Below are 19,401 nucleotides of genomic sequence, written 5' to 3' on the forward strand. Positions count from 1 at the left end.
TGCTGCCCCATGAGAACACCAGCTGCCTGAGGCAGGGATGCTTCTGGTTTGCTCACAGCTCCGTTCCCAGGGCCTACGAAAGTACTGGCAGACGAGGCGCCTACTGAGTGCTAAATGAATGAACAAAGCTCCCAGCACGGGGGCTCCCGAGAGGCCTTTCTGGGGAGCCGTCCCCCAGCACCCAGAACTGGGGGGGGGGGGGGGGGGAGCAGGAAGGGCCACAAAGCTGAGGCGGAGAAACCCCGGGCAGCATTCAGGACACGGGCAACCCACCAGTGCGCCCACACGCGCCCGCGGCCCCCTCTGGCCCAGGCGGGCCCCCGGGTCCCTGACCTTTCACCCAAGGCAGCGCTGCTTCACGTGGGGCCCACCCCGTTGCCCGCGACGAGTGGGTACAGAAGACACGCGTCTTCGTGCGCCAGCCGGCCTCGCCACGGCCAGCGCCCGCACCGGACGGGCGGGGGTCCCGTGCAGTTTGGCTTTGGGGCAAAGTGCAGCTGAAACGGACCGGTCCTCCCCACAGAGCTTTCGGGAAGCACCGATCCGGGGCAGCAGTCCGAAACGGGGCCCAAGGCCCAAGCCGGGCTCGGCCCTCGGCCATTCCTCTGCCTCTCGGTTGCAGCTCCGGAGCTATGAGGGCAGCGGGGCTGAGCAGTCGTGACACAGGCCGCACGGCCCGAGAGGCCCGACACGTTTACGGAGGTTTGCCGAGGAAACCTCTAGAGGAAAAGCCCACAGGCGACGTGGAAGAGGACACTCACGCTACGTTGTCGTCACCAGAACGGCGTCACCGAGGTCATCAGCGGCGTCCCGTGATATCCGTGGGAGCTAACGCTGCACAGGCATCACGCGAAGGCCTCTGCCCACGTCCACGAACCTGAGCCTCAGAACCCCGCAGTTACCGCCATCAAATGACGGGGAAACCGAGGCACAGGGCGGTAAGGCCCCTCGTCCAAAATTCCACAGCCAAGGTATCACTAAGGCAGCGCAGAAACGCAATCGGTCTGGCTCCAGAGCCTGTGCTCTTAGCTACCCCTCTACACGGAGGCACAGAGAGGTTGAGTACCTTGCCAGGGTCCACACAGCAGAAAGCGGCAGCGCTGGAAGTCAGACCTTGCACCTTTTGACTCGAATACGTCCGTTCAGCACAAGAACTACAAGAGCTCACGCAAGTCCAGAAGGTCCCGGGGGACTCGGAGAAGTCCCTAGGAAGCCTGACAAAAGGCGAGGCAGGGAAGGTACGTCGGGACCCCCAATCCCGGGAGACGCACAGGGAAGGGAAAGATGTGGGGTCCTGATCCCGTGAGGGAGGGAAGCCAAGACCACAGAGGTGGAGAGGGCAGGGCACAGAGGGGTTCTGTGGGATTCCCCAGGCAATGCGCACGGTGTCCGGAAAGGCCGAGAGGATGCCAGAAGCGGGCAGGGGAACGGCCGGGCCTCCGCCCGAGAGCACACCTGGAATCACGCCTTCCGCCCGCACCGTGAACCTCACGGCAGGCAGCCTGGAGGTGGCGGGCCAGCAGACGGGACGGCTCCCACGGCCCCTGAGTCCAGGGTCCTGCCACCCCAAAGGACAGGGAGGGGCTCCCATCACCCCGCCAGGAGGAAAGACAGGACTACCGCAAACCCGCCCGCGCACCTTCCACGGAGGCTCTGACCCACAACTCCGTACTTCAGATAGGAAAACCGAGGCTGCCCCCCGACAGGGCCAAGCGGGCCGCCCAGTGTCACTCAGCAGGTGGGAAGGAACGGAGATTCAAGGCCAGATGTGGAGGTTCCTCTGGGCTCCAGGGTGGACTCGCCACCCAAGCAGCCCTGGGCCCAGGGCACATGGAAAGAAGCCTCCGGAACCAAGAGGTGCTACTCCTGAAGATAAGCCTGTGTGTGTGTGTGTCTGTGTGTGTGTGTGTGTGTGTGTCTGTGTGAGAGAGAGAGAGAGAGAGAGAGAGAGAGAGACAGAGAGAGAGAGAGACAGAGAGACAGAGAAGACTGAGTCTCAGGAAGGTCACAGGTCACCGGGTCCAGGCCCCTCCCCTTCCTCCCAGCTTCCTGCCTTAGCTACTATGCAAGGAGCCAGGACCCTGGGCTCCCACCTGGCTCCTGGATGGGGCATTTTTCTCCCTGTGCCTCGATTTCCCCTTTCTTCCACCCTCTGTCTTCTAGACTCAGAAAAGGGGGGCACCTCACCCCACCTGTAAAATCGGCTAATGGGAACATGTTAGAGGGCACGGGCTGCAGTGGGGAGGGAGGGCCTCCAGACTACAGACCCAATGCTGACCCCCCACCAGCCAAGGGAAAGTGGCTCCAGCCAGGACACATGCCCAGGACAGCAAGACCCACCCCCAACCCGGGGTGCCCGGAATTCTTGCTCCTGCCTTTTAGGTGACAGGCAGGGTTGGGCCGCCCCACACAAAGCAGGGACCGGGGCCCCACTGCTGCCACCACACAGGACAGGAATGCCCCACCCCACAGCTGCCCCAGGGCCCTGCTCGCCCCTGGCCTCAGCCTCCTGCCTGGAGTGGGTGGTGACTGCTGGGGCCTGTCCAGCCACATCCTGCGTCACTGACAGCCCGGTGGGGGCAGAACAGGAGACATTATGGGTCAGCCAGTGACCCCAAATGACCGGGAGAGGGCCCAGCTGGGGCAGAGGGCAAGAAGGAAGGCGGGAGAGTGGGGCAGCGGGGGGTGGAGGGGGGAGGCTCTAGGGACGGGAGGACTTTCCAAAGCTGTGCCCACAGGGAAGGGGTGGGAGAGGGGTGGGAACCCAGCAGGAGGGGCCCAGCAACAAGAGAGAAGCCAGAGGCATCGGCCAGCGGCCCCCGGGAGAGGCAGCGCCTGCAGGCAGCAGCGGTAACAGTGAGGTAACAAGGAATAACGACAGCGAACGGACACGTCCGTCAGAGCGGGTGCCAGGCGCTGCCACAAGGACTTCATGCGGGTCGTTATGCTTAATCCCCACGAGAACCCAGGAGACGGGTGCTGCCGTGACACCGTTTTATAGATTAAAAAACCGAGGCTCAGAACGGTTAAGAACGTGGACCTTTCTCCTCGCCTACGAAACATTCCCGATCCACAAACAGCGTTCGAGACCCTCTCCGGGGTGATTCAGAGCAGCGAGTGAACTGTCCGCGTAGAACGTTCTAAACAGAACGTTTGCCCTGTGGCAAGGGCTCGGTAATCGAGGGTTTGCTGTTGCTGTTGCTGGGGACCCCGATACAGAAGGTGACGCTACGTAACAACGTGCGCCCCCAGCAGGAGCACACTCCCGTGGCCCTGGGCACACGGTAGGTGCCCAGCAGGCAGTGGCATCTGTGACCGGGGCTCAGAACCCCGAGGCTGAAGCGGACTGCCTCCCAGCAGCGATCTCACCTGAGGCCTGCGGTTTAGTCTCCTGGCCTCAGTCCCCTCGAGTGCAAAGTGGGGCACCGACGCCAGACGCTCTTTCACTGGGCCGGACGGAGGATCTGAAGACCACCCACAGGCAAGCTCTCGTCACAGGGCTCGATACGTGCCCGTTCGGCCCGGCTGGCTCTGAAAAGCATCCTGGTGGCCAAAATCCTCAAGAGGCCGCCGCGTCTGGGACACCCTCCCCGCGGGGCCGGTGGGTTCACACGCTTACTGATGGAAATGCCCTCCCACACCACTTCCTTTCTTCTCACGAAGAGGAACCACGCCAAGCAGTCCACACGCATGCATGCGCACACACACACACACACACACACACACGCACGCACGGGCCAGCAGAGCCAGCCTCTTGCCCAGCTACGACCGCGAGGCCCCACACCCCCCCGCCGAGCAGCCAGTTGGTCAAACAGGGAGGCCCCAGACCCCGGGAGCCCTCCGGCAAGGCCCAAGGACACGGTACCCAGTAGGTGCCCAAAAAATGCCAGCAAAGGCCCATCCTCACGGCCACACCGCGCAGCGAGAGGCGCGGCAGGAAACGGGGTCACTGCGAGGAGAAACAAGGGTGCAGCTTAGGAGAGCCGGTCAAGGGCGCACACGTGTGCGGGCCAGCACGTAGACAGCACTCCTCGTTCCCCGCAGGCAGGCCGCCCCCGAGAGGCGGGGCGGCTCCTCGGAGAGAGGAACCGACACCCTGGATCCCCAAATCAGGGCTCCAGACACGCGTTCCGAGCGTCTTCATCTCAGAGCCTCCAGTGCACGAGCTCCGGGGCCACGGCTCAGGGAGGCAAGGGGCTGTCAGTCAGCACCCGGGAGACCCCAACAAAGCCAAACGGAGTCCAGGGGAGGCTGGGCTGCCAGCAAAGCGTATACAGCAGGTGTCCCGTGTCCGTACACAAATTCCACAGCTGACTCAGAGAGGCAGAGATCCCAGCTCAGCCTGGCCCCGGTCTCCATCCCCCCCCCCCCCCCTTTAGAGCGAGAGCTAAGAGATTTCACCAGAACGTCCAGAGGCCAGTGGTCCCTGCCGTGACACCCCAACTCCCCTCAGGGGACCCAGTGAGCCCTGGCTGGACCCCGTCAGAGCCACACCAGCCCTCACGGGGACTCGGGGAGAGAAGGCCCCAAAGGTGGCCCCGGGCATACACCCCTCCCCCCCTTACTCACCGTGTGGGGCCGGGCGATCTGCACAGGGTAAGAAATGCCATGGGGCGGGTAGCGGGGCTCGGTGGCCCTCCACGTCTGCGCCACGGGCTGCGTGGACCCCGACATGGCGGCGAGCGTCTGGGGGCTCTTGGGCCCCAACAATCTCCCTCTCGATGGCCACCAAGGTTAAAAGCCAGTCCTCCTCATCTGCTCACAGGCCGCCCTGTCACAGGAACCTGAGAAAAAAGCAGAAAAGAAACAAGATCAGCCACGGGACAGTGTTCCCTCCAAGGACCCTGGTGGGGCCCCCTAATAGTTCCTTTGGTCCCTGAGGAAAAGCAAGCACACAGGTCCTCCTGACCCTCCTCCTCCTCCAAGCCGCTGGGCGCTTCCTGCCCACCGACAGCAGGAGGTGGCAACATGGCATCTGGGGGACCCCCCAAGCCACAGACCAGGCCAGACACGCCCCCCACCCACGACCAAGGCCCTGGCTCAGCAGGCACAGGAACCCCAACCCTGTGAACACTGCCCCACCACTCCCCGAAGGGTCCCGAGCCCCCACGGCCCACCCGACCTCACCCCACGGCCCCTGCAGATTTCCGAGTCACCAGGGCAAAGTTCTCGGAAAGCACCCAGTTCAGGCAGGCAGCTGGGGGCCTGTCCTGAGAGGCACCGCCAGGGTGAGGCACACGGTTGCGTCCCTGGCCACGGTGGGCAGGGTCAGCTCGGGCAGGACACGGGTCACAGCGTGACCCCGGGCAAGGCCGGGCCTGCCTGGGCCTCCGCATGACCCCGTGCAGGAGCAGAGCTGGGAGTGGGGGGACTGGGCAGCCGGGGGCCGCGTTGGGGAAACAGCTAAGGACCCAGACAAGAGCCGCGGCAGGGGGAATGCATAAACTGTACCTTCCATGGGACAGAAAACACCCATGTCCAGGCTGGAAAAAAATCTCAAGAAGCAGTCCCATGCTTTTAGAGCTGGGGAAACTGAGTCTCGGGAGGAAGAAAGGACTCAAGGGCGCCAGGAGGCCCTTAGTCAGAAGCTGCCTTTGCCCAGAAATCTCTGGGGGGGGCCTCCATCCCCCCCACCCCTGGGCCGCCTGCCCTCGCCCACGGTGAGAGCCGGGCACGGCCACGGCCCCTCCTCCCTCCCCCCTCCCCCGGCCCCGCACGTGCAGCCCCGCCCCCCGCTAGAAAAATCCAAGATGGCGCAGGGGCCTGGCACCTGGACGCCCCAGTGCGCCGGGCAAGGCTGGGGCTGCATCTCACGACGCCCCTCCTCGCCCTGCCCCGGGTTCACAACTGTCCTTCCCCACGGGAAGACGCCGGGCCCCTCCCCTGGCGATGGGCCCCGTGGCCGTCTCGAACTGGGACGGAGGGCTGAGGTCGCAGTGGTCAGAGGAGGAACGAGACCCCCATCTGAGGCTCTGGTGGCGTCCCCCTCCCAACCCCCATCTTTCCCGCCACTGTAGGTAGATGTGACCTTCCTTTCTGGAACCATCCTCCGGCCTCCCACCGGCGCTCGGGAAGTAGTCACGTGACCCGGGCCTGGCCAATCCAAGTCCTGCATCCCCCGGGCCAGGGATTGGTCGAGGGATGCGCCCGCGGCCCAAACTAGGCCAATGAGAGGCAGTCTTGAGACTCTGGCTGGAGGAACCAGCTTGGCCCGGAACCAGGAGCTCGAAAGCCTGCGGTTCTGGGGGCCACCTCACGGCAGATGCCCGCCGAGCAACGACGCCGGCCGGCAGGAAGCCAGAGCGGAAGGGCGGAGGGAGCGCGGCGGGGTCCTGATGACAGCCAGGCCTGAAGGCGAAGCCTGCTCGCTCGCTTAGAGAGCGGAGACGGCCGCGTGCTTGGCCTTCGCCGGCCCAACCTGGGTTTCTGTCGCTTGCCACCAGAAGTCTGACTCAGCCAGGGAAGGAAGGAGTCACAGATCAATGCACCTACGGGCACCTCAGCAAGTTGCCCACGTGGGCTTTTCCCAGCCACCGAGACAGGATGTGCCCTGTAATTTTTATAAACACGGGACCAAATCCTGCTCAGCTAACAGACGCTGTTAGTATCACTTCCCCTAGTACTGTCTCTGCAGTGGCTCCAGCCTATTGACAGTGATGCTCTGATGGGGGGAGCGGGGGGGGGGGGGCGCCCTGCCAGTTCCCACCGAGGGCAACGTGACATCTGTCCGATAGCCCAGAGACAAGAAACCGGCCTGGGGAGAGGGGCAGGTGTGGCCACTTCCGGACCCCGTTCCAGAATTCCCATTGCTCCCATCCATCTCGGAGCCCAGTGGATCTTGGTCACGCAAGTTCCGTTCTGCTTTCTCTCCGGGCTCTCCGAGGAGCTGAGGCCAGCACCTCGGCAGGGAGAGGCTCCCACTGGTCGCCCCTCCTCCAAGCGCAGTGGGGGAGCTTCCAAATGGCTGTTTGATTTTGCATTGCATAAGGCGGCAAAGAAGTCTGATTTACCCACAGCTTTTCTAACTTCCTTTGCCTAACAAGACGCCAACTGGAGATGGCAGGCCTCTGCCAGATGCTCACGCGCGCAGTGCACGTGGGCTCCAGAAGCCGGGGAGGTGACACCTTTCCAAACCAGCCCTGGAGAACCCTCAGCGGCACCCCACCCTCCTCACACCAAGGCCAGGGTCTGGCCGGGTTCCCGTTCCCTCAAGACTCACGGTGTGTCGGCTGCCAAGCTCGAGGGGCCTCAGCCATCAACAGGTCACCCTGGCACTCCCTGGCCCCGTGTCCTCACGTCTAGGTTGTCCCCAAAGCCAAGGGACTCTGGGTGCCCCCTCCATTCACCACGAGCTTGTTTAATAAACCCAATTTCCACCCCTCCCAACCTCAGTCACATTTCTTGCCAGCTAAAAAAAAAAAAAAAATTTTTTTTTTTTTTTTTTTTTTTTTTTTTTAGGAAAACATTTTGGTGGTTCCTCCAAAAGTTAAACACAGAATTACCCAATGACCCAGCAATTCCAGTCCCGGGCACATTCCCAAAAGAACTGAAAACGGGGACTCGAACAAATACATGTATACGAACGTTCAGAGCTGCACTATTCACAAGAGCCAAGGGGTGGACACTGCCCAAGAGTCCATCAACAGACGAACGGATAAACAAACTGTGGTCCATCCACACGGTGGAACGCGACTGAGTCACAAAAAGAAATGAACTACTGACACAGCCACACCGCGGGTGTGAAAACATCACGCCGCGTGAAAGGAGGCGGTCACAAAAGGCCGGCTGGTGTGGGAGTCCCCTTACAGGAAGTATCCGGAATAGGCAACCCCATAGAGACCCGAAACGGACTGGTGGCCGCCAGGGCCGAGGGCGTGGGCAGTGACTGCTAACGGGCACCCGGGCTCTCCACGCGGGGATGGAAATGTGTTCAAATTAGACACAGGTAGTATTTGCATAACACTGTCGATGGAAAAACAAATGTCTTCCTCAAGGTTTGAATGTGAATGACAAGGAAAACTAGGACGCACCTCCATCAAAGACGGGGGTAGGAGAGGGGTGAGGGAGACCCCCCCCCCCGCTGCCCCGGGGGGCTCAGCAGGGTGCCCCGGATCAGGTCTGGGCTGGAAGGCCTTCTGAAGACCGATCGAGGCTGCAGCCAGTCTCGGCACAGCGGCCCCAATACCACCGCGGATCTGGTGGCTTCGGGGTCAAGAGAGGGTAGCACGCATCCATTTATGGACAGAAACTTCGGGGTCCGCGCTGCGCGCTGAGCCCCACATGAGCGAATGAGGCGGAGCCCAGCTGCCGAGCGTCTCGGTGCCCCGACCGGGTGGGAGTGGGGTGCAGCAGGGAGCAGAAAGCAAACAGTGACCTCGGAGATGGACGCTCAGGGTACTCCAGCCTCGGGGAGGGCGAGGGGGTCTCGGGGAGAAGGGGGACAAGGGAGAAGTTCCCGGAGCGGAGCGGGCACAAGACAGCCGGGGCGGGGGGGGAGTCAGGCGGCGGCAGCCACCTAAACAGGAGCCCAGAGGTGAGACCAGGCACCCCGTGCTTGAGTAACTGATTGAGTGAGCACGAGGCAGGTGGGGGGGACCGTCACTCAAGGCCCACGGGCCACGGCAAGGATGGGTTCTGTTCTAAGGGCTCTGAGGAGCCACAGACGGTGGTTGGGGAAATGAAGAGTCGGTGTGTTTTATTTTATTTTATTTTATTTTTAATTTTTTAACATTTATTTATTTTTGAGAGAGAGGCAGAGCGTGAGTGGGGGAGGGGCAGAGAGAGAGGGAGACGCAGAATCCGAAGCGGGCTCCAGGCTCCGAGCTGCCCGCACAGAGCCCGACGCGGGGCTCGAACTCACGGACCGCGAGATCGTGACCTGGGCCGAAGTCAGTGTGTTTTATAAGCAGGCGCCACAGAGAGCCGGGAGACCTCGGGGCTCCTGCGGGCATCCAAGCAAGAGACGACGCTGGCCGGATCAGAGCGGCAGCACCAGAGAAGGAGAAGCAGGCACAGCCCAGGGAAGTCGGGAAGAAGCTCCACCCTGGGGTGGAAGAGGCCAAGTGGCTTCCCGGGGACGGGGATCCCCTGTCCCCTCGTCAGGCAGGAAGCCTCACACCTCTGAGCCTCAGTTTCCTCGGGTACACGTCCACAATTCCAGCTCCACCAGCCTACCAGCAGGACGGCATGCTTGGGAAGCAATGCCATCACGCCTGGTAAACAGCAGGCGCTCAATGAGGCAAACTCAGCAAGGGCAGGGCTCCGAGGAGACGAGACGGCCCTCAAGCGGGGCTAAGAAATGGCTGAGCCAGGTAGCGTGGGATACTTCCGAGCCCCAAAGCCCCAGCCCGGGCCTCGCACGTCCAAGCCACAAACCAGGGCACTAGGGCCGCCGAGCCAGGCAGAGGAGGGCCAAGAACTCCAGTCCTGCACGGGGCCCGGCACGAGTGGTCCACGGTGGGGACCACCCACAAACAGCACAGGGGCCCCGGGGTGGCCCCCTACTGCACCTGCCCCAGAGGCAGCGGCCCACCAGAGAGCCCTGCGAGCCCCACGGGGCAGCTCCCCACAATCCTGACCTCACAGCCCGTATTCCGTCCACCGCGTGGCTTTGGTAAGGCCTCCAAATCCGCAGGAGGAAGCTCACCGCTGTGGGTTTTGTCTGCCTTGCCCCCGCTGCATCCCACGAGCCTACCGGTGCGCCTGGCACACAGCAGGTGCTCAACAAGGGAACCTGTCCAGGCAGGTGCCAGTAACGCCAGGTGAGGCCAGAGCCCTCCTGCCCCCACATTCCTCTCCGGCCCCAGGCAGGACGCTGAGGCCCCACTGAGGCACATTCCATAGATTTTCCGTGCCGCGTGCGGCCCGCTTCGGCTCCGGGGAGGGCGGATTACAGCAGGTCGGGGCCGGGACGGCTCCAAGAGCGGGCGGGGGACGGACGTGCAGCGTGCCCGTTAAGGTGCCTGGGAGCCTTCCAACATGAGCCCAGGCTCTGGAGAAGATGAAAGGCCAGCTGTCTGCGCCACCCAATGCCTGAGACTTTCCCGTAACTAGTGGGCACCGACGTCAGAACCCGTGGCAGGTGGGGGAGCCTCAGAATGACAACTCAGCTGTCAGCCCGAGAGAAGCCCCCAGCACGTGCACACACACGCGCGCTCGCCAGAACCCTCCAGAACCCTCCAGGGTGCTCGGAGAAGCCACAGGCCCCACACAGGGGACCTGGCCTCTCGTACCCCCGCCCCCGCCGGCCTTTCCGGGCTGGAGAGACAGTGAGGCACTGGGAACGCCGTGGCCTTCCTCGCCACAGCTCTTCAGCCTCTAGAAGGGCGTGGGACCACTCAGCAGCTACTGGACAAATGTTTGGATCCACTGGCGATTCCCCTGCAAGGGCCTGGCACACAGAGGTGCACTAGCTTCCCGGAACCTGGGTGAACAATGCACCACAAACAGGATGGTGGAGGGGCGCCTGGGGGGGCTCGGTCGGCTGAGCATCCGCCTTCGGCTCAGGTCATGATCTCGTGGTCTGTGGGTTCGAGCCCCGCGTCGGGCTCTGTGCGGACAGCTCGGAGCCTGGAGCCTGCTTCGGATTCTCGGTCTCCCTCTCTCTCTGCCCCTCCCCCGCTCACGCTCGGTCTCTCAAAAATAATTAAATGTTAAAAAAAAAAAAAAAGGAAGGGCTGAAAACAACAGAAATGCATTCTCTCACCGTTCTGGAAGCTGGAAGTCCCAAATCAAGGTGTGGGTCAGGGCCGCGCTCCTCCCCCAAGGCTCCGGGTCAGGGTGGGGGGGATCCTTCCAGACTCGTCCAGCAGCGAGTAGCCCCGGGCATCCCTTGGCTTGCGGCCACCTCTCAGCTGGTCCTCCCCCGAGAAGGACCCCAGTCATTGGATTCAGGGCCCACCCTCATCCAGTTGTGACCTCATCTTAACTAATCACATCTGCCAAGACCCGCTTTCCATATAAGATCATGTTCCCAGCTTCCAGGTGGACGTGAATTACGGGGGGAGACGCGCGTTTAACCCGATACGGTAGGTGCTCGATGCATGTTTGCTCGGCCCACTGCCACAATCCGGAGCCTGGCACACAGAAGGATCCAACAGATATGTACCGAGCAGAAACAGCCTGGCCCCGGGAGCACGGAGCCCCGGAAGCCAGCACGGGGGACGTGAGCACCGAGGCTGTTCTGGGATGTGACGTTAAGAGGTGGCAGAAACACCAGCTAGAACGAAGCGGACTGTTTACGCCTTGAGTTTCTAGTTTCTGGCGTGCCGGGAAAATGGGCAGCCGGCCAAGTACCAGCTCCACCTTCCACTGGGCCTCCTTGCTCGGGGATCCGGCTCTCAGCTGAGCCCTGGGACACAGAGAGCCCCGTGGGAGGCGGCCCCGGTGAGCCCAGAGGAGCCTGCCCGGCCCACGAGGGCAGGGGGGTGAAGCCAGGGTCCCTGCCCCCTCCCAGGCAGCTCCCCGCCGTCAACCACGATTACAGGAACCTTCGTGGGCAGGTTCTGAGACGCGGCCGCGAGTAAAAGACCCCAGACCCCTGCCTTCACAGCGCTGCCATTCTAGCACGCCAGACCGGAGTAATTACAGGAATGTTGGGAGGTGTCTGCGGTGTGGGGAAAACGAGAAGCATGAGGAGGGTAGGCAGGGGACGGCTGGCGGCGGGGCGGGGCATGGAGAAGCAGAGAGAGGGGAGGAAGGAAGCATGCGGATGTCTAGGGAAGCTGCCCCAGGCAGACGGAACAGACAGTGCAAAGGCCCTGAGGTGGGGAGGGAATGGCCAGGGGGCCGGGATGGCAAGAGTGGAGTGAGCAAGGCCCCTGTGAGGTCACACAGGCTTCTCACTCCGAACGAGAAAGGAAGGCGCCACCCTCTGGGCAGGGGTGATGTTCGGGGTCTCCTGTACCAAGCCTGCTCCTCGTGCCCCTGTGTTAAAGGAAACTTCAGCTGTGCCCTCCGTCGGGGAGTAACCCACCTGGAATCCTGACGCGATTAAAGCCACCATTCAGGGTCCCCTAGAACACAGGTCCCTATCCAGCAGGAGTAAAACTGGCCTCCTTGCCCCTGACACGACCTCTCCGCCCCAAGGAGGAGCCAGGGACCCAACCACGGCCTGCTCACGGCTCTGCCCAAAGAGCAGCACCCCTGAGTGGCCCAAAGTCACGTACGGCTCAGCTCAGAGCACCGCCCTCAGAAATGCCACCCGCCCACCCCTAAATGGAGACCAGCCAAGACAAGCCCATCCCAAACGGGGTCTCTGCCTCATTCTGGCCAATGAGGCACTGGGGGCGGGGGGCGGGGAGGGGGTCACAGCAGTGGACCAGCTGGACAAAAACTCCTGCCAACCAGTGACAGTCCTGTCCCAACACAGAAAGCACCTCTTCACCCCAGGTACTCAACAGAAGACGGATGGAGGGGGAAGGAGGAGTGGGTGGGTGGTAGAAGAAGGAGGGAGGGAGGAAGGGGAGAGCGAGGGGGGAGCATGGATGGAGGAATGACGGACGGACAGATGGACAGACAAATCAACAGATGGACATCAATTTTATTTTCTTTAGTGTTTATTTTTGAGAGAGAGAGTGTGAGTCGGGGAGGGACAGAGAGCAAGGGAGACACAGAACCCGAAGCAGGCTCCAGCCTCCGAGCTGCCAGCACAGAACCCGACGCGGGGCTCGAACTCACGGACCGCGAGATCATGACCTGAGCCCAAGTCGGACGCTTAACTGACGGGGCCACCCAGGCGCCCCAGATGGACATCAACTTAACTACATCAATTTAACTGTGCCACTGTCCACAGAGCCCAGCGTGCCTTTATTCCACAAATACGCCTACATCAGGCTCCCCGCCAGCCACTGTGGGAGACACACACGAGCACCACCCCCCCAGAATCCCCAAGCCTGCACAACTGCCCCCCAAGTACCAGCCTGCTGGGCACAGAGGACCCTGGGGAAAACCGCCTCCAGTCTCCAACTCCAGAATCAGAACAGGGAGGGACAGGTGCAAAGATTCATCGAGAAGAGATCTCTCAACAGCTCAACACCCACAGAAGAGTCCCCAAAACGAGGGCTATGGCTCAAGTACTCTCGGCTACTAGAAACACGGGGTGGGCACGAGTTTGCCATAATGACGACGGCAATATTAGTCACCGGGCAGGTACTGTTACGATCCCCACGCTGCAGATGAGCAAATCGAGGCTGGGTGAAGTGAACTGACCAAATGGCAGAGCAAGGCCCTAGTTAGGAGGGTATACAGGACTGGGGGGACCCGCGCCCAAACACAGAGCAGACAGAGAGCTTCTCGAGGGGGGCTGAGCATGGGGTCCAGGCATCCGGTGAGATGGGCAGTGGCCTGAGCTGAGCCCACTTCTGACGCTTCAGGGGAACAACAGCGAGGGTCGTGGGGACAAAAGCTGCCGCCGGTCCACACGGGGGACCAGGTCCAAGGACAGAGAGCCCTGGACTGGCCACAGCCCGCGCCAACCTTCCAGGGAAAACCAGAAGCCTGGTACCGAACACGCCCCAGGCAACCTGCGCCAGCTCGCACCTCCCCTAAAAGGCATCCCCAGCCTCGGCTAGAATTTCCACCACCCCCAGATGCTGCCTGGTGCCCTCCCGGGGTCCTCAGACCCGCCTGAGAGTCTGTGGTTCTACAGGTGGCATTCTTCGGGCACCCGCACAGAGGAAGGCCCCGATTTCCCTCACCGAACATGACTGCCCCACTCAACAGATCAGGAAACCGAGGCTCAGAGAGGTGAACTCGCTCACCCAAGGTCAGGCAGCCAGAAGGCACCCTGGTCCAGCCCCACACACCCTCCGAAGTGAGCAGAAGAGGGCCACCGAGGAGGCCCGTTTCGGTCTCCGATTTAGTTGGTACATTCGTGTCCACTGGGCTGTGGCCAGCTCGGCTGCCCAGCCCTGCTCCCCCGCCATAGCCAGATCTGCTCAAAATCGCTTCCTCCTGGACTCCCTTCCCCCTCCCCCTCTTAATTTTAAAAGGAAGAGAGAGAGAGAGAGAAGCCACAGTCATGACAAACCCTCCCGCACGCCAGGTCACAGGGTCCCCTACGAGAACCCTTGCCTCGAGACGCACCCTCCCTCTTGGGTATTTCACAAACATTACGCTGGATTTTTCCTGGCTCTTCCTCATTAGGTTCTGAGCGCCCCGGGAGGGACGTGTTTTCCATCTGGCCTTCCAAACAGCAATTTTTTCTGCAGAGGGGGAAGAGGGGGAAACCAGAGAAGAAGCTGGTGTCTGGGCAGTGGGGGGAGGGGGGCGGGGGGGACGCTGGCACCAGCTGTGCGACTGGGCAAAGCGCTCGACCCTCTGCCCCGGGGGCTTGGAACAGAGCGGACTGCAGAGTGGGAAGCAGGGACCTGACTCGGCGAGCCGTGTCGGGGCTCAGCGTGGTACCCGCTCGCAGTGAGCGCTCGTCCACACAGGGGGCGGGGCGACCACATACGGATCCAGGGCGCCGGGATCTCAAAAGCTGCGGGGCTCGGGGTCCCGGATCCGTCCACATCGCTGCCTGGACGGCGACGAACCAACAACCAAGGAGTCAATGGACCACAGATCACCGCTCTGGACATTCTGCTGAATGAAGTGAGCCAGACACACAAAAGGGCAAAAACGCTGTACGATTGCGCTTACAGGAGGCGCCCGGCCTAGTCATCTCCTAGGGACAGAGAGTAGAGGGGTGATGGCTAGGGCCTGGAGGAAGGGGTATGCGGAGTAATGGCCCCTTTAAAAATGCCCGAGACCTGAACGTTTTTGTGATGTGTATTTTACCACAACTTAAAAATTAAGTAATAACAAAAACAAAACAGAAGCAAAGCGCACACCTCCTCCAGGGAGGCCTCCCTGGTTGCTAGCCAAGGCAACCAGCTGGGCTGGTATCCTCTGTGGTGGCTTCCGCTGCCCTGGGGGCCCCGTGGAAGGGCCGGTGCCGCCCAAGGCCCTGCCAGGGGTCCCGGCACAGGGCAGCAGCCCCTCGCGGCCAGGCACTGAGGGGGACCACAGTCAAGGCCTCGTTGTCTGTAGCCCACGGCGCCCCCAACCCAGGCAGCGTCAGGAGAGGGTTGAAAGGCCCCCCGAAAGCCACGGGGACACAGGGAGGGGCTGGCCGTCTGCCGGCTCCGCCCATCACTCACCAGGACCCGGAGGAGGGTGGAGGGGGCCGCGGCGAGGGGGCGCGCGCGGCAGACTCCGGGTTCCCACAAACTTCCCTGCGCAACATCTGGCAAACGTGTCCGCAGCCGCGCAGCTGCCGGAAACGCCTCCTCCCGTCCCGCCTCCACGCACGCTGGGCCCCCCAGGACGGCTTTCTGAGGAATTTATGGGGTCGCCCTGAGTATTTCGGGGCAGATCTCTGGGGGACGTCCTCCACCACGTGTGAAGGAGGACAAATGTTCCCGCTGCTAAGAATAGTTCGCCAGCAGCGGCGCCCGGGGCTGGGAGCCCACCCCCCCCCCAGCAGCTCCCCCCTCGCATCATCCCCCCTCCCCACCTTCCACCAATGCCACCCAGGTGCCAGGCCGCGGGGGAAGGGCCCATTTCGACCAGCTCCCTCCAAGGCTCAAATGTGGATCACAGCAGCCCCTGCGATTTCCCCGAGGGCTTTCTCTGATCAGTGAGTGTCAAGGATCCAGAACCCAAAAGGCCCTCCGGGCCCTGCAGCCAGGAGCCCGCAGACGAGCGAGCACACAGGCCTCAGGGCCCGGAGCGGGAGCACGCTTCTGGGATCCGATCACCAGTCCGCGGAGGGAGCAAGATTAACCAGGCTCCGGTGGGGGGAGAGGTCCCAGGCCGGAAATAGGGAGGGGGAAACAGCGAGGAGGGCTGAGGATACCACGCCAGGCCGGAGTCTCACGGAGGAGGAGAGGGGCAGGTGGGGGCTGCCTGTGTCAGGGGGTGGCCGCAGCTCAACCCCAGCCGGGCATCCTGGCCCCTGGAGAACGGGGCCCAGGGGATCACAGCGTCCAATTCTTTCGGGCAAAGAAAGTCTGACTTTGAGACATCCCTCAATTTACAGTTTTTATTTCAAAAACATGGACCATAAACCCAACCCAATAAATCAGTCTGACATCCAAATACAGCCCGTGGGCTGCCAGGATGTGACCTGTGGCTTCTGACATGTGGTCAGCTGGAAACCACAAGAGAGGGCCCAGCAAAGCCCAGGGGAGCTTGGGGAGCGGGGAGGCCGGTGACAGGCAGGAACGTCCTCCCACATGGCTTGGAGGGGGACCTGAGAGGCCCCTAATTAAAACAGGGAGTGGGAGGGGCTGGGCCCACTTACCCAGTGAGTCTTAAATAACACGCCCCCTCCCCAAAGGACACACACTGGCCGTGAAAGGGGGGCTGGGCAGGGACCCCGAGCTGGCTCGTGTCCAACACACGGAGTGAGCCGGCCGTGGCCAGCAGCTGTTGTCTTCGCCCACCCAGCACCCGCTGCTTGCAAACTGTACCCTTATGTCCTTGGGGCTACGACCCCTCGATTCTGGGCTCTGAGGGAGGCTGACTCTGCCTCCCGGGTCTGGCCAATGAGCACAGTCTCAGGAGCACCACCAGGGCCACCACCAGAACCACAGCCGCCGTCACTGGTTTGGGGAAGGGCTTAACTCTCAAGCTGAGCCCGTAAAGTTCACTCCCACGATTTCTGTTGTAACAGTGGGGACAACAAGGCTTACCTTCCACTGGGCTAAGTTGTGATCGTTATTCTTAGGCTACCAGGGATCGGACACGGGGAGCCCCTTGTCACCTGAGCCCCTGGATCCAACCATGCCTGAAGCTCACCCTGATATCCTTTTGTGCTAAATGCAGGAGGAACAGAGAGTCTGCCAATTGCAACCAACACACCTAAGACAGAGACCCCCTGAAAACCCCAGCTCGAAGCCATGTATCTCCCTGGAATCAGATCTGCAGTCTCTGGTCCCCTCACCTGTACAGGTAGGGAGATCTCCCAAGCCGGCCAGAAGGAAGCAAGAGGAAATAGATGGGATCCCCGGACAAATTCAGCCTAGGAGGAAGGGGCCGGACAGGAGCCTGGGATAGGCCTACGCGGTCTCTCACCCTGAAGAAACAGAGTCTCCTGGCCAGGCCTGAGCTATCAGTGGCCCTAACGGGGGAGCCGGCAGGCAGCCACTTTGCGGACAGAGGCTGCCCCTTCCTAGCTGACTCAGATCTGGGTCACTCCCCAGCAGCAGGCACGCCCCCACCCACAACGTCCTCTGGCCTCTGGCCTCGGCTTCTGGAGGAATATCCCGAGGTGGAGAGCTGCCGTGGCCCCTCTTTCAGACAGGGGCATTGTCCGAAGCCAGGCGGCCTTGCAGACTGCACCCACAGACACACCTTGGGCCCCATCCCTGCTGGAGCCTGTTTCCCGGCCTGGAGGATGGCCAAGGCTCAAACCAGGAGCAGGTAGAGACCCTGACCCCTCAGCCCTGACCCCACGGGCGCTGACTTCTCCCACCATCCTCTTTTGTCTCCGACCTCCATGTAGCCACAAGTTGGTTACAGCTCCCATTTCGCAGATGGGGAGACTGAGGCTCTGGGGGCAAAGAGGGCTCTTCGGTGTCCCACAGGCAGGAACAGGACCATGGAAAGATGAGCCCACTCCACCTCCAGATCCCAGGTCCTGAGCAGTCATGATAACAGACCCAAGGTGAGCGCCGTGCACTCATCACCGTGGCTAACTGCTAACATAACACGGTGCTCACTCTCATCAGTTTATTTCACCGTCGCCATATCCCTGGAAGCAAGACTGAGGCACAGAGAGCTTAAGTCACTTGCCTGCCAGGCTAGCCCTCTCCAGCACCCACCTCTTACCCATTACGTCCTGGGAATCCACTGCCAGTGTCCCCAGCCTCCCAGCTCAGGCTGGGGGACACCTCTGCCTCTCCCTGATCAGGCTGCGGTTGGGGCCTCACAGGCCTTGTACCCAACATCACCGCTCACGGGTCCAGGCCAAGTCCTGCCAGCTGGAGGCAACCACAAGTCGCTACCGATGGGCCGTGGCCATCTCCACGTGAACCTGGCCGGCCCCCCGGGCCAGCCGCAAAGCACCACCCCGGGGTCCCGGAAGGAAAAGGGAGCAGCATCTTCAACCCCACCCCAGCCCCCTGGCTCTGCTACGTCCCTCATCGGGACCCGGAATCCTCATTCCCAGGGTCCCCGCTGCTTACTTCCCACCTCCCCACAACCCCAAAGGTAAGGCCCGTAAGTGCTTGCTGAATCCATGAGCCCTCTGACAGCATCCCTGCAGACTCTGAGCCGAAGCTCGAAGGCCACTTTGGAAATGGAGAAACTGAGGCCGAGGAGGGGTCGACTTACAGTCAGATCCTGGGGTGTCGCCTACAGCAGGCCAGCACGCCCCAAGAACTGATTCACGTTTACACCGCCGGCTCCCCCACCGCTCTCACTGTGGCCCGGGGCCCTGATCCCTTCCTCCTGGAAGCCGCGATGCCGGCCCATCCAGCAGCCGTGGCTGGGACTCCGGAGGCCGTCACCACCAAGGGGCCGCAGCGTGCCCTGTCTGGGCCTCGGGGTCTCCCCCTGTCAAGGGCACCCGGCAAATAAGGCAGCTTGCGGGGGAGGGGGATGACTGCGACCCAGGTGCTGGGTGAGTGGCCAGGCATGTGGGGAATGAGTGTTCGGGGCTTGGGGGGGGGGGGGGGAGGGCCCAGCACGGAATCCGGGGAGCCTCCGGCCTCCTGGGTCACGTCCTCCTTAGCAGGGACGCCTGAGCGGGAAGGACGGCTGGCAGCAGGCAACACGCAGTTTCCGGGGTCTGTGATTTGGGTTCTGGGCGAGGGAGGCGGGTTCCGGACTCCTCCAACAGGGAGGAGACCGCACTAGGTCCTGGCCCCTCGGCCTGGGACGCGGAAGGGTGGGGGTCCCTGGCCCTATGAGCTTCTAGGGCTGCTGTAACAAATGACCACAATCCAGGTGGCTTACAACAACGGAAATTTATTCTCTCCCAGCTCCGGAGGCCCGGTGTCCAACATCAAGGTGTGGGCAGGCCATGCTCCCTCCGAAGGCGCCCGGGGAGGATCCCTCCGGCCTCCTCCAGCTTCTGGCCACATCACTGCGGTCTCTGCCTGTCTTCACACAGCCATCCTCTGTGCTCTCTCTTCCGTCCCTCACAAGGACACTGGTCACTGACACAGGGCTCGCTCGGGGAATCCAAATGACCTCATCTCAAGACACGTCTGCAAAGACCCTTTTTCCGAAGCAGGTCCCATTTAGAGGAGACGGGCATGAACGCGTGCGAATCTCTTTTTTTTTGGGAGGGGGGGCTGCCATTCAGCCCACTGCGCAGGCCCCGGCCTTTCCTGACGTTGCCCACCGATGGCGAGCTCGCTCCCTGCCGGGCCCCGGGCCCGGGGTTCGGGCCCACTTTCTCTGAGCGGT

The 19,401-nt window shown here is 62.1% G+C and overlaps 1 protein-coding gene across 20 annotated transcripts in view; it reads right to left on the reverse strand.

Annotated features, from left to right (window-relative positions):
- The window catches only part of NCOR2 (nuclear receptor corepressor 2), a 183,099-nt gene that overhangs the window by 143,440 nt on the left and 20,258 nt on the right, over positions 1 to 19,401 (reverse strand). For all 20 annotated transcript variants that reach the window (XM_030336915.1, XM_030336910.1, XM_030336912.1 and 17 more), the window contains exon 2: positions 4,570 to 4,784. In XM_030336915.1, coding sequence (XP_030192775.1) covers positions 4,570 to 4,674 — 105 coding nt within the window. In that variant the 5' untranslated portion in view covers positions 4,675 to 4,784. The remainder of the gene's footprint in view (positions 1 to 4,569; positions 4,785 to 19,401) is intronic.

The sequence above is a fragment of the Lynx canadensis genome, chromosome D3 (assembly GCF_007474595.2).
Source record: "Lynx canadensis isolate LIC74 chromosome D3, mLynCan4.pri.v2, whole genome shotgun sequence".
Taxonomy (NCBI): domain Eukaryota; kingdom Metazoa; phylum Chordata; class Mammalia; order Carnivora; family Felidae; genus Lynx; species Lynx canadensis.